The following is a 13,205-nucleotide window of genomic DNA, read 5'->3' as shown; positions in this document are numbered from 1 at the left end:
CAACTCATCCTTGTCTTCTTTCAAAAGCCTGAGGTTCTTAGGTTAGAGCAGAATTACAGAACATTAGAGCTGAGAAGGTCTAATTAGAGGTCATCAATCTCCCTCATTTTACAAAAAAGGAAACTGAGGTTATAACAATGTACAATTATATCCATCTATTCCAAGGGATCCAGGAATCTTTAAGTGAGCTAAGCAGTGTCAGCATAATCTTTTTTTGCTCCAAAGTTGGGCAGAATGACTCATTGTAATAAATAACTGAACATGTATGCTGTGGATGAAATAGATAGTAAGTCTTGTTGTTGGGTTTTTTCAAATCCGTGGCAATGCTGTTGTGATCGGTAAAACACAAATTCACGTAAAGCATTACTGATTTCATAGGAGCTTTGGGCCATCATGTATTGTCTTGCTCAATAAAAGAGCTAGTCTGGGAGTTAAGGGACATGAGTTCAAATGCCATTTCTTTCACTTACGATCTATGTGACCTGGGGAATATCACTTAACCTCCCCCCACCTTCCTTTCCTCTACTATAAAATAAGGGAGTTACACTAGCTGGTTTTTCCTAAGCCCCTTCTACCTCTAAAGCTATGATTCTACTGTTTTACTAAAAATATAACTATTGTCATGTGAAATAGCAGGATTTTTTTTTAATTTTCAAAAGATGGGGAAAATATTAATAACAGATAGAGAGCATAGTACAGTAGAGTCAGAGAATGTGGGTTCAAAACCTGCCTCTAATGTTTACCACCTATGGAACCTTGGGCAGGCCACTTAATTTCCCTGGCCTCAGTTTCCTCATCTGTAAAATGAAGACACGAGACTAGATGGCCGTTAAGAGCATGTCTACCTTCAGATCTGTGTAATATTTATATAGTCAGTTTATAAAATCTATGTCATCTAACTTGATCCTCACCACAATGCTGTAAAATTTATCTCCATTTTGCAGATGACGAAACTGAGGCCAAGAGAGATTAAGTGACTTGTCTAGGGTCAAATGACAGTTCAGTATCTTACATGGGATTCCAAGCCCCAGACTAACTTGATCCCAAGCCCAAGGCTCTATCTCCTGTGGCATGTTGGGAATCTTGAAAATATCTTTGGCAATGATTACCAACTAGAGAGTGAGGAGTGGAAAACTCACCGTGTGATTGGTCCTCCTAGAGAAAACAAAGGCGGACGTAAAGGTGAAGGAGGAGCTGAATCAAACCTCCTGAAGAGCTCACCTGCTTCTGGGGTTGTGTGGAAAAAGGGCATGCTCCACTCCTGCCTGTACCTCCTCCCAGGCTGTCTACATCGGGCTTGAAACGCATACTTGGTGCTGGGTTCCAGATTGTACTGTATATGTTGCATTGACGTCGAAGTGGTTTCCAGTTCTTTGACCTGAAATTGAGGAACAGGCAGATTCAGGCTTAGGAAAAGCTTCCCGCCAAATAGCCGTCCAAAGGCAGAATGAGCTGCGGGAGAGAGAAGGGGTCTCCCTCCTTGCCGGGTCTTTGAAGCACAAGCACAGACTGACTGGGTGACCCCTTGCTGGGTACGTGATAGAAGGGATTCTTGTTCAGGCACGGGTGAGACTAGCTAGCTATTCCTGAAGTCATGTCAAGCATCAATTAACAAGTGGTTATGAAGTGCTGTCTGTGTGCTAGGAATAGTGCTGAGCACGAAGATGAAAATGAAAGCATCCTGGCCTCAAAGAGTTTGCATTCTAACGGAGGAGATGACTGACACAGAAATAGCTATATAAAGGTATGTAGATTGGTTACAAAATAACCTCAGAGGGAAAGGCTCCAGGAAAGGTCTCCCGTACAAAGTGGGATTTCAGTTGAGTCCTGGAGGACAGGGAAGGCAGGAGGCAGTGATGAGGAAGCGTTAGAGAGAAGATGAGGAAATAGATTAAGAAAAACCTCCTGGGAAAGTAAAGTACAGAGTGCACTATATATACTTATGCTTCAAGCTTTCAAGTGCTGAAAAAACAAGCTGTTCTATATTCTGAGCTTTGCAATAATACTAATAGCTGGTAAATAATAATGATAATAACTGCTAGCATAGAGAGAGAACTTTAAGGTTTGCAAAGAACTTTTTACATGGTATCTCATTTGATTCTCACAACAATCCTATTAAATAGGCCCCATTATTATGCCCATTTTACAAATGAGGAAACTGAGGATTAAAGGTTAATTGAGGGAGGCAGAGCCAAGATGGCAGAGTGAAAGCAGTGACTTGCTTAAGCTCTCCCCCAAACCCCTCCAAATACTCGTAAAAAATGGCTCTAAACAAATTCTGAAGCAGCAGAACCCACAAAAAGACAGAGTGAAACAAATTTCCAGCCCAAGACAACCTGGATGATTGATAAGAAAGGTGTATCGTGCCAGGCTGGGAGCACAACGCAGCACGGTGTGGGTGTGCAGGCCACAATGAACCTGGAACAGGCCTCAGAGGACTGAATCTCAGGCAGCTGTGGTGACTTCCAGACTTCTCAACCCAGGAATGCCAAAGACAACTTAGAAGGTCAGTGGGAAAAGTGTTTCTGTCTGTGCTGAGAAAAGAAGGCAGGGTTTCAGCTCCATTCCCCAAGAGCGTGGCCCGGAGGGGGGGGCAGCTGCTTCCCAAGCTTCTGGCCCACAGACTGAGGGGTAATCCACTGGCTGATCAGAGAGGGATTGCAGGGATCTCTTTGCCAGTGCTGAGGCAGGAATCTCTTGCTTTGCCATGTTTGGATCTGGGCACAGTTCTGGGCAGCGGTGCTGGGGTGAGGAGGAGCGTGGCTGGTGGAGCTTGTAGTGCTGTGAAGAGGAACATCTCCTCACAGTTACAGGACAGAAAGGAGCACTTGTGGTCACGGGCCAGGAAAGGAGTAAGCACCTCGTCCCTTATCATACCACCTTGGAAGAACTGAAAATTTACAGGTCCCTACAAGTATCTCTGAAAACAGCTATACAAACCCCTGAAGCTTGGGACAGTACATTCTCCACATTGGAAGCAGATTCCTACCTTAACAAAGAGTTTAAAACTCAAGTAATTGGCCGGGATCATGAGCAAGCAGTGCAAAAAGAGTCAGACTATATTATCTTACTTTGGTGAAAAAGAAGATCAAAATATACAACCAGAAGAAGACAACAAAGTCAAAGCTCCTACATCCAAAGCCTCCAAGAAAAATATGAATCAGTCCCAGGCCTTGGAAGAGCTCAAAAGGGATTTTGAGAAGCAAATAAGGGAAGTAGAGGAAAAACTGAGAGTGATGCAAGAAAATCATGAAAAACAAGTCAACAGCTTGCTAAAGGAGACCCAAAAAAATACTGAAGAAAATAACACCTTAAAAAATAGCCTAACCCAAATGGCAAAAGAGGTCCAAAAAGCCAATGAGGAGAAAATGCCCTAAAAAGAAAATTGGCCAAATGGAAAAGGAAGTCCAAAAGCTTACTGAAGAAAATACTTCCTTAAAAATTAGAATAGAGCAATTGGAAGATAGTGACTTTATGAGAAATCAAACACAGTAGAACAAATCCAAAAGAATGAAAAATTAGAAAACAATGTGAAATATCTCATTGGAAAAACAACTGACCTGGAAAATAGATCCAGGAGAGAGAATTTAAAAATTATTGGACTATCTGAAAGCCATGATCAAAAAAAGAGTCTAGACATCATCTTTCAAGAAATTATCAAGGAAAACTGCCCTGATATTTAGAACCAGAGGGCAAAATAGAAATTGAAAGAATCCACAGATCTCCTCCTGAAAGAGATCCCCAAAGGAAAACTCCTAGGAATATTAGCCAAATTCCAGAGTTCCCAGGTCAAGGAGAAAATATTACAAGCTGCCAGAAGGAAACAATTCAAGTACTGTGGAAACACAATCAGGATAACACAAGATTTAGCAGCTTCTACATTAAAGGACCAGGGCATGGAATATAATTTCCGGAGGGCAAAGGAGATAGGATTACAACCAAGAATCACCTACCCAGCAAAACTGAGTATAATCCTTCAGGGGAAAAAATGGTCATTCAGTGAAATAGAGGACTTTCAAGCATTCTTGATGAAAAGACCAGAGCTGAATAGAAAATTTGACTTTCAAATACAGGACTCAGTGGAACATGAAGAGGTAAACAGGAAAGAGAAATCATAAGAGACTTATTAAGATTGAACTGTTTACATTCCTGCATGGAAAGATGATATTTATAACTCATGAGACCTTTGTCAGTATTAGGGTAGTTGGAGGAAAAAATTATGTATGTATATGTAGATAGATAGATAGAGGGCACAGGGTGAGTTGAAGATTAAGGGGTCATATCTGGAGAATAAAATTAAGGGATGAGAGAGGATTATACTCAGAGAAGAAGAAAGGGAGAGGTAGAATGGGGTAAATTATCTCACAAAAAAAAACAGAAAAGAAAATCTCTTACAGTGGAGGGGAAACGGGGAAGGTGAGAGGGAATGAGTGAATCTTATTCTCATAGGATTTGGCTTAAGGAGGGAATAACATACACATTCAATTGGGTATGGAAATCTGTCTTACCCTACAGGAAAATAGGGGGAGAAGGGGACAAGAGAGCAGGGGGATGATAGAGAGGAGGGCAGATTGGGAAAGGGGTAATCAGAAGTAAACTTCTGAGGAGGGACAGGGTCAAAAGAAAGAATAGAATAAATGGGAGGGCAGGATAGGATTAAGGGAAATAGAGTTAGTTTTTCACAACATGTCTACTATGGACATATTTTGCATAACTGCACATGTATAACCTATATTGAGTTGCTTGCCTTTTCAATGAGCGTGGGTGCAGAGGGAGGAAGAGAGAAAATTTGAAACCTAAAGTTTTAAAAATATATGTTTAAAAAAATGTTTTCACATGCTACTGGGAAATAAGAAATACAGGAAATGGGGTACAGAAGTCTATCCTGCCCTACAGGAAAATAGAAGGGGAAGGGAATAAGAGAAGGGGAGAGAGTTAGAAGAGAGGGCAGACTAGGGGAAGGGATATTCAGAATACATGCCATCTTGGGGTGGGGGGAGGGGTGAGATGGGGTGAAAATTTGGAATTCAAAAACTTGTGGAAGTGAATGTTGAAGACTAAAATTAATAAATTTATATTAAAAAAAAAAAGAAAAGAAAAGAAGTGGGTAGATCTATGGGCCTCTGGCTTACTCTCCACTGAACTAGGATGAGCTTTGGCCCTGGGCTCCCAACACAGCCTCAAACATTTCACATCCCAGTCAGAAGCTTACATCCTAGGGTTTCCCTTTCCCTTCCATAGGAGGATGCCTGCCTTCCAAAATCTAGAGTTCATTTCATGACAACTACCCTGGGGTGGTTTGAGGTGGTTGCCTGGGGTATAAAAATTCTAAGTTATAGTCAATTTGAAATATCTTCTAATTTAGAGGAGGCTCCCTTGCAGTTATTCTAAATCAGTGAAGATTTGATTGAACATTTTAAAAGGCAGCGTCATATGAGGGGCCTTCATATGTGTCTCTAATAGCGCTATATAAATACCAGCTGTTATTATTTTCTCATCTGTAAAATGGGGTTAATAGATACCTTCAGTACCTCTCTCAAAGGGTATCTGGGAGGCTTCAGTGAAATAATGTGTAAAGGGCTTCGTGAACCTTAGGGCATTATTTAAGTACCAGTCATTCTTAGCATGCCATCTGGTGAGTTAGGAGGCTGTAGGGAATGCCGGTAGAGGGCCTGCGGCCCCCATGAATGTATCCAAGATAGTCCTGATTTCAGGAAAAGAAATCTCACTTTTAAGGAGGTTTTGCTGAAGGAATAGACCCCACCAAATCACAGCTCCTTAAGACCTTTGTCTCTGCTCACCTGCCCTCTCCCCCATGCACGGTCACTCTGATGCTGGCCATGGGGAGGAGGAAGGTGTAGTATCACAAGTGTAGTGCTGGAAGGAGCTGAGAGCTTTCCTGGTCCAACCCACTCATTTTATAGACAAGGAGACTGAACGCCTGAGAACTGACAGCGATTCCTTCCAGGTGAGGCAAGGTCAGGCACAGGTGCCCAGGCTCGCGCCCTCATGGGCACCTGCTGATAAAGCCTCATTGAGATCGAGGGGACGAAGACTTAAGCTTAACTGAACTTTACTTTCTGAGATGGACAGTTTGATTATAGAGAGCTCTAGAAAAAGAGAGACCTTTCCAGACCTTCATTTACGTTTTTCCGCAGCCAGGCATATTTAAACACATTATACATGTGCATCAACCTCATCACTGGGCACCAGAGGGGCCTGGGGGCTGGGACTTGGAGTCAGGAAGACCAGACACAGCTCCCACCCTTTACTCTTTCTCACTGTGTGATGCCTTGTCACGGAAGCCCTGGGCCTCCTTTTCCTCATCCATAAACTCGTGATCATAAAATCTTTATTGCTTCCTTATAGCATTGTTGTGAAGCTCAACTGTACCCCATAGAAGTAAAGTGCTTTATAACCTTTAAAGGGATGGGGGAGCCCTAACCTAGGGAGGGGAGCCATGAACTTAAATTTTTCTTTTGGATAATTGCCTTTCACTCTAATTCATTTCCTTTGTAGTCCTGTGTATTTTGCTGGGAAGAAGTCCATAGGGATTCACCATGGTGCCAAAGGGTGGAGTGGGATGGCAAAGGGGGAGCATGACCAAAACAAGTTAAGAACATTAGCTTTAAAGCATTATGTATAAGTCTATTATGGTTCTTGTTATTATTGTCATTATTAACAGAGGTGGAGGGTCCGCCATCTTGGGCCCTTCCTTATACGAGGAGACTTACAGTCCATGTGGCACAGTAGAAGGAGCCTGGGAACTTTACTCAGAGGACCTGAATGCAAATTCTGATTTTGTCACCACCCACACGATCTTTGGGCAAGTCACCTAAAAACCTCCCTTTCCTTTTCTGGTAAGGGAGAGGGTTGCGCCCAAATGGCCTTCTCCAGATCTAAACTGATGAGCCGGCCATCTTATGATCTCACAGATAAATTGAGGGGGGTAGGACTAAATGGCCTGCAAGATCCTATCTAACTCTCAGTAACTCGACTTGCCAAGGGCCTTCTCGCTCCTGAGAAGTCAGTGATGCTGTACCACGTTGGCCCTGAATTGAAAGCTTCGTCACTGATCATTGTGGGTTCTTCTGGTGCTCATCTGATAGAAATTCATGGAACAGAATTCACCACTTATGCCAGGAGTTCTTCTTTGGGCCCCTTGGCAGTTGGGTGAAACCCATGGGCCTCTTCTTGGAATAAGATTCTTTTTTTTTTTTTAGGCAATTGGAGTTAAGTGACTTGTCCAGAGTCACATAGCTAGTAAGTATCAAGTGTTTGGTCTGAGGCCGGATTTGAACTCAGGTCCTCCTGACTCCAGGGCTGATGCTCTATGCACTGAGCCCCCTAGCTACTCCTTGGAATAAGATTTTTAAAAGCATGTAATAAAATGCATAGGATTATAAAGGAAACCAATCATACTAAAATAAATGCATCCCTTTTTCATCCCCATTCCTAGCTCCCTGAAATCTACAGAAGGATGTACCCCTTGGGAGTCTGTGGGCCTGGGGTTAAGAACCCCGGATTGAAATGACCATACTTCCAGGGCCCCTTTCAGCCAGTTTGCTTTCTTTAAATTGATCATGCAGTAAGGAAAAACCAAAGTTTGGCTCACATTCCAAGATGGCCTCGTGGCTGCCTTGTATCTCATCTCACAGAAAACTCCATCCATTGATGTTTGGATTTTCCAGTGAATGATGGTTGTGGACACTGATGTATTTAAATCCTCAGCTCTTGTAATAACTGGGAGAGCAGGAATCACTGGAAAATAAAACAATAATGGGCATAGTTTAGGCTCAGCCAGAAAAGGAATGTATATGAATGAATGGGAAAAAAAAAAACAACAGCAAAAACATTTAGTAGGTATTTACTATGTGACAAGCACGGAGGATACCAAGAAAGGCAGATACACAGTCTCTGCTTTCAAGAAGCTGACATTCTAGAAGATACGTACAAAGGAGAGGTGGACAGGAAGGGCTCTCTGGGCTTGGAAACTCATAAGGATGACGATTGAAGCCACAGGAGAATAGGTTGATGCACCTTTTCCAGAAGTAATGATGTAACTGATTCAATTATAATTTCAGAAGTGGAAAGTGAGAGAGGGAGTGTCAGAGGATGAAGGCTTGAACAACAATGCCTGCTCTCCAGGGCTAGCGTGAGGATCTCATGAGGTAATACATGTGACCACTTTGCTAATCTTAAACTCCTATCTGACAATAATAACGATAATGAAAATAATAATAATGAAACTAACATTGACATACTACTTTAAGGTTTGCAAAACACTTTATATGCATATATCTACATTCTATTCATATATCACATATAGTTTTTATAGTTCTGAAATTCTATAGTTTCTAGCTCTGGCTTTAATACAGTGAACTAAATTTGAAACTCTTGGTTTTTTTTTTTTTTGGTGAGGCAATTGGTTAAGTGGTTAATTGGGCAAGGGGTTAAGTGGCTTTCCCAGGGTCACACAGCTAGTGAGTATCACGTATCTGAGTCCAGATTTGAACTCAGGTCCTCTTGACTTCAAGGCCAGTGCTCTATCCACTGCCACCTAGCTGCCCCAAAACTCTTGTTCTAAATGAAGCCAGAGCACAGAAGAAAGTGTCTCAGCTAACTGGATGTATAGTTTCTACCATCTCTTTATGGAGGCAAATAAAGGAGCTGTTGGAGTGGATTTTATGATGTGTCTAATAGAAACAAGCAGTACAATTTCATGAGATATTTAGTCATCTCCCATTTCAGTACTCATGAACATTTACCAAAAAGCCTCCCTGAAAGTAATCCCGGTTTATATGCCAACATCTCTTTTGGAGGATGAAGAGATAAAGACTTGGAAGAACTCCATAAGAACCTCCAACTGGAATCAACATATGCCCAGTAACTTCATCGTGAAGGTGGGTATAGGTGAGGACAATCAAGATACAGATTAGAAAACAGCTAAAAAAGAGAAGAAAATATAGTTCAGGGAGAGGGAGAAAACCTGCAAAAGTGTAGCTACACAGAAATTTGATGCTTCTTCATATTAATGCATTCTTCAAGAAAACTGTTAAGACATTGGAAATGGGGAGCTCCAAATAATATTATGAAAAATGAAATTATTTTAATAGACAGAAAATAACTGATGAGTGGTGTGGGAGACATTCCTGGATCAGCTAAATGTGCATAGACAGATCACCCACTTGTTAGAAAATTGAAGTGAATAAAAGGAATAGGCATGAGAAAAAGATGCTCTATGCAATTTTAAAAAGCTGACGCTACTTGAACAAGTAACTGACACACTCACAAATAGAGAAAACAAGAGGAGGAAAAGGATAATGAGATGGATCACAACAATTTCATGACAAAGTTTAACTAATATCAATCCACTACTGTAACAAGGATGCCAAAAGAAGCTGTAAAAAGCCGCCTTGGAGAGTAAATATGATTGTTTGGCCAAATAAGAGATACAGCAGCCAAAGGCAATGCCAATTTAAAATTTAAATGCATTTAAACTCATATATAGAAAGATGGTGGAAGAATGGGCAGCATCACTTTATAGAACACAAACAGTGGAAGGAACAGCTTCAAAGAAAGCTTATAAGAGACCCAATCAAGTCATTATCCTAGAGATATTTAAGGACAAAACTGGACGGAGCAAAAGAAACAGATGAAGAATGGAAAAGATCTGCAAAAAAAAAAAATTTGGAGGTAAGGCAATCGGGTTAAGTGACTTGCCCAGGGTCACACAGCTAGTAAGTATCAAGTGTCTGAGGCTGGGTTTGAACTCAGTTCCTCTTGACTCCAGAGCTGGTGCCCTATCCACTGCACCAGCTATCTGTCCCTGCAAATTTTTTTTATTAATTTATTTTGATTTATCAATAATCACTTCCAGTTTAAAATTTTTCTCCCTCTCCCTCCTCCCCCAATCCTCCCCAAGATGGCTCACAATCTGATATGAGCTGTACACATACATTCCTATTAAAAATATTTTCACATCCGTGATGTTTTAAGGAAGAATAAGAACCAACAGGAGGGACCATCAGAAAGAGGAAACAAAACAAAACAGAAGATTAAAAAGCAAATAGTATGCTTCAATTTGCATTCAAACTCCATAGTTCTTTCCTTTGGATGTAGATAGCATTTTTCATCATGAGACCTTTGGAGATGTCTTAGATCCTTGCGTTGCTGAGAAGGGCTAAGTCTATCAATGTTAGTCATTGCACAACAATAGATACAAAGGCTGATACTGGGAGAGCAAAGAATAGTTTAGCTATCAGATTTATGGAGGACAAAAGAATTCATAACCAAACAGGAGATAGAGAACATTACAAAATACAAAATGGATAATTTTGATTGCAATAAATTGAAAAGTTTTTGCACAAACAAAGCCAATGCAACTAAGATTAGAAGGAAAGTAGAAAATTGGGAAAGAATTTTTACAACCAGTGTCTGTGATAAATGCCTCATTTCTAAAATATATACAGAATTGAGACAAATTTATAAGAATACAAGTTATTCCCCAATCGATAAATGGTCAAAGGATATGAGTAGGCAGTTCTCAGATGAAGAAATTAAAGCCATCTATAGTCATACGAAAAAATGCTCTAAATCACTATTGATTAGAGAAATGCAAACCCTGCAAGTTTTTAAAGCATTTTTACCATCAAGGACAGCAGAGTCAACGCACTGAATTCTAATCTCCCAGTCTCATATGTATTTATGGAGGAAGCGGAAAAGTTTTGAAGAAAAGAAAGATGGAAAAAAACAACTGTAATAGACAAAGTGGTTCAATGGAAGGGCACAGATGTGGAGTCAGAACTGTTTGAATCTCTCTCTCTCTTTCCCTCTCTCTGTCTCTCTCTCTCTGTCTCTGTGTGTGTGTGTGTGTGTGTGTGTGTGTGTGTGTGTCTTCTCTCTTTACTTTCTTCTCTCTCTCTCCTATTGATTGTCTGTGTGACCATGGGCAAGCCAATTCACTTCCGTGGGCATCCGTTTCCTCATCTGTATAATGAAGAGGTTAGACTCAATGACCTCTAAGGTCTCTTTTAGCTCCATGATCCTATGACATTATAAAGGGGCTCAGACAAACACTATTAAAGTGTCTAAGAAGGGAGGGTGGGAAAATGTAGTGACCAGAGAGGAGAAGTGCAGAACAATTCTATTTCCATATGCCAGTTCAATAACGACCTTCTAACTATGTTTTCCTCCCCAAGTCCCTGTCCCTTTAACAGAGAAATGAAAGCAGACTCTGAAAGGTTCTTCTGTAAGCTGGGGTGAATTAACTTTAATTTAGACATCTGTTTCTATGCTGTACTTGTATGGATGCAGATGAATACTAAGGAGCTTTGTTGACTTTGTGTGAGCCTTCTTCCAGGCACACGTTATGCAACACCAGCCTTTGTCTCAGCCAGGCTATCTCAGGTCACATTTGCACAGGTTAGTTCAGAAGCTCTTTTAAGGAAGGGACTGCATTGTCTTTGTGTCTCCAATGTCTTGCACCAGTAACCAGCGCATACTAGGTGGTGAATAAATATTTGTTGCGTTAGGTTTTTACCAATGCCATGATCAAAATTTGAAATCTTTACCTATGTCATCAAGGTGAAGTTGCAGGTGATCCGACTCCGCCTTGCCTAGAGCATTTGCAGCTTGCACCCAAACGGAATACATTTTGCCACTGCGTAGTGTGTTGGTCGAAATGTTGACATACCCTGAAGTAAGATAGAGTTGTTCTTCTCCTGTCTGCAAGCTGAAACAAGATGGGGAGCTCAATAAGTGGGCCTTAAATTGTGACTTTTGACTGTCTCTGACTCCTAGTCCTCATTGAGGACATCCAGATCTAGAACCATTAGGAGGTCAATGGGGCTTGGCTCCAAGGTCTCAACATGTGTGGGAGATGCACATTCTTCCTGGAAAAACGAGCTTCCATGTGGTTGGTACAAGCAAAAGAGGGCTGAGTCTGGAGTAGAGGTCCTGGGTTCAAATGTGGGCTCTGCCACTTACCACCGATGTGATCTTGGTCAGATTGTTCAGCCCCTTTGGGTTTCAATTTCCTCCACTCTACGTGAGTAAGTTAGACTGACGGCCCTCAGAAATCCCTTCCATTTCTAAATCTATGGTCATCTGATCTCTCAATTCTTTGGTCATCCTGCAGCTACCCCTGGAGACTCTTTGTCTCCCATCGGTCTATCCCTGGGCTTCTCATTTCCGCTTCCCCATCCTCTCCTCAAATTGTATTTGGTCCCAGTAGTTTTCAGCGATCATAATTCTATGGGTGCCTTTTTCCTCTTGGAAACATTGTGTGACATATTTTCTAAATTAAAATTAATTTCACACTGAGAGTGGTTCGAATTGTTTTTAGACACCACTACACTATTCCAGAGAATTAGAAACATCCTCGGTCATCTCAAACCTAGTCTGATCACTGCTAAGTATGTGCATGTCCACACAGACAGTTGCTGTTCCATCTTACCTTGAGTATTATTTTAAAACTCTATGCTATACAAGTTGGCCTAGCCTCTTACTAGAAGCTAGAGATAGGGATACCTGGCCAAAGAACTAAAGCTAACTAATTAGATTAGGTAAGAGAGATTTGCCAATTTTGCGTATTTCTAAAAATGATTAAATTTAAAAGTATTAGGAGACATGACATTTGTTGACGCTTGGAGTTGTTGGGATTAGGAGGAAGACTTGAGTCTTCTTCTGAAAATTCTGCCCTGAAAAGAACAGTGTGTCCTTATTTGTGATAAGATCAGTCGGTTATGTTATAGGAAAAGGTCTCATTGGGTTTCCCTAAAGGTTTGCTCTTTACTTGACCCTGCTCCCCTTCCACTTATTTCTCCTCTACATTTCATAGCTCAGCTTTTGAATGAGAACTCATCATTACCACCCTCCTTTGCTCACCACCCACTACTTCCGGAAGCCTGAAGAGCTGATTTTCTTCCCATTCCTCCGAAATCATTCAAAGGCTGCCCAAAACCATCTCTCAGCCAAAGCCATGGAGGAGCCTTTGATCCCTTCTCATCTTTCTGGACCCCTCTGTTGCATTTGACACTGTTGACCATGGCCTTCTTGGAATTTTCCCTTCTGCTTTCTGAGTTCTAAGACTATATAATCCTTATTCTGGTAATATCAACCCCCCACAACTTCTCCTTCCCCAGACTTAAGCTTTCTTAACCTGCCTAGCTGAGAAAGAGCCACCCTCCATGGCTCTCCTCGTC

At 41.4% G+C, this 13,205-nt stretch overlaps 1 protein-coding gene across 1 annotated transcript in view; it reads right to left on the bottom strand.

Moving 5' to 3' along the window:
• IL23R (interleukin 23 receptor) overlaps positions 1-13,205 on the bottom strand; it is a 67,405-nt gene that overhangs the window by 38,986 nt on the left and 15,214 nt on the right. Inside the window, exons 5-7 of the mRNA XM_020992983.2 lie at positions 11,574-11,734; positions 7,616-7,761; positions 1,222-1,378 (exon numbers count right to left, since the gene is read on the bottom strand). Coding sequence (XP_020848642.1) covers positions 1,222-1,378; positions 7,616-7,761; positions 11,574-11,734 — 464 coding nt within the window. The remainder of the gene's footprint in view (positions 1-1,221; positions 1,379-7,615; positions 7,762-11,573; positions 11,735-13,205) is intronic.

This window comes from Phascolarctos cinereus, unplaced genomic scaffold, assembly GCF_003287225.1.
Source record: "Phascolarctos cinereus isolate Bilbo 61053 unplaced genomic scaffold, phaCin_HiC Scaffold_5;HRSCAF=322, whole genome shotgun sequence".
NCBI classification, from domain to species: domain Eukaryota; kingdom Metazoa; phylum Chordata; class Mammalia; order Diprotodontia; family Phascolarctidae; genus Phascolarctos; species Phascolarctos cinereus.
Note: the sequence above shows the minus strand (reverse complement) of the source record. Positions and strands in the feature narration are given on the sequence as shown.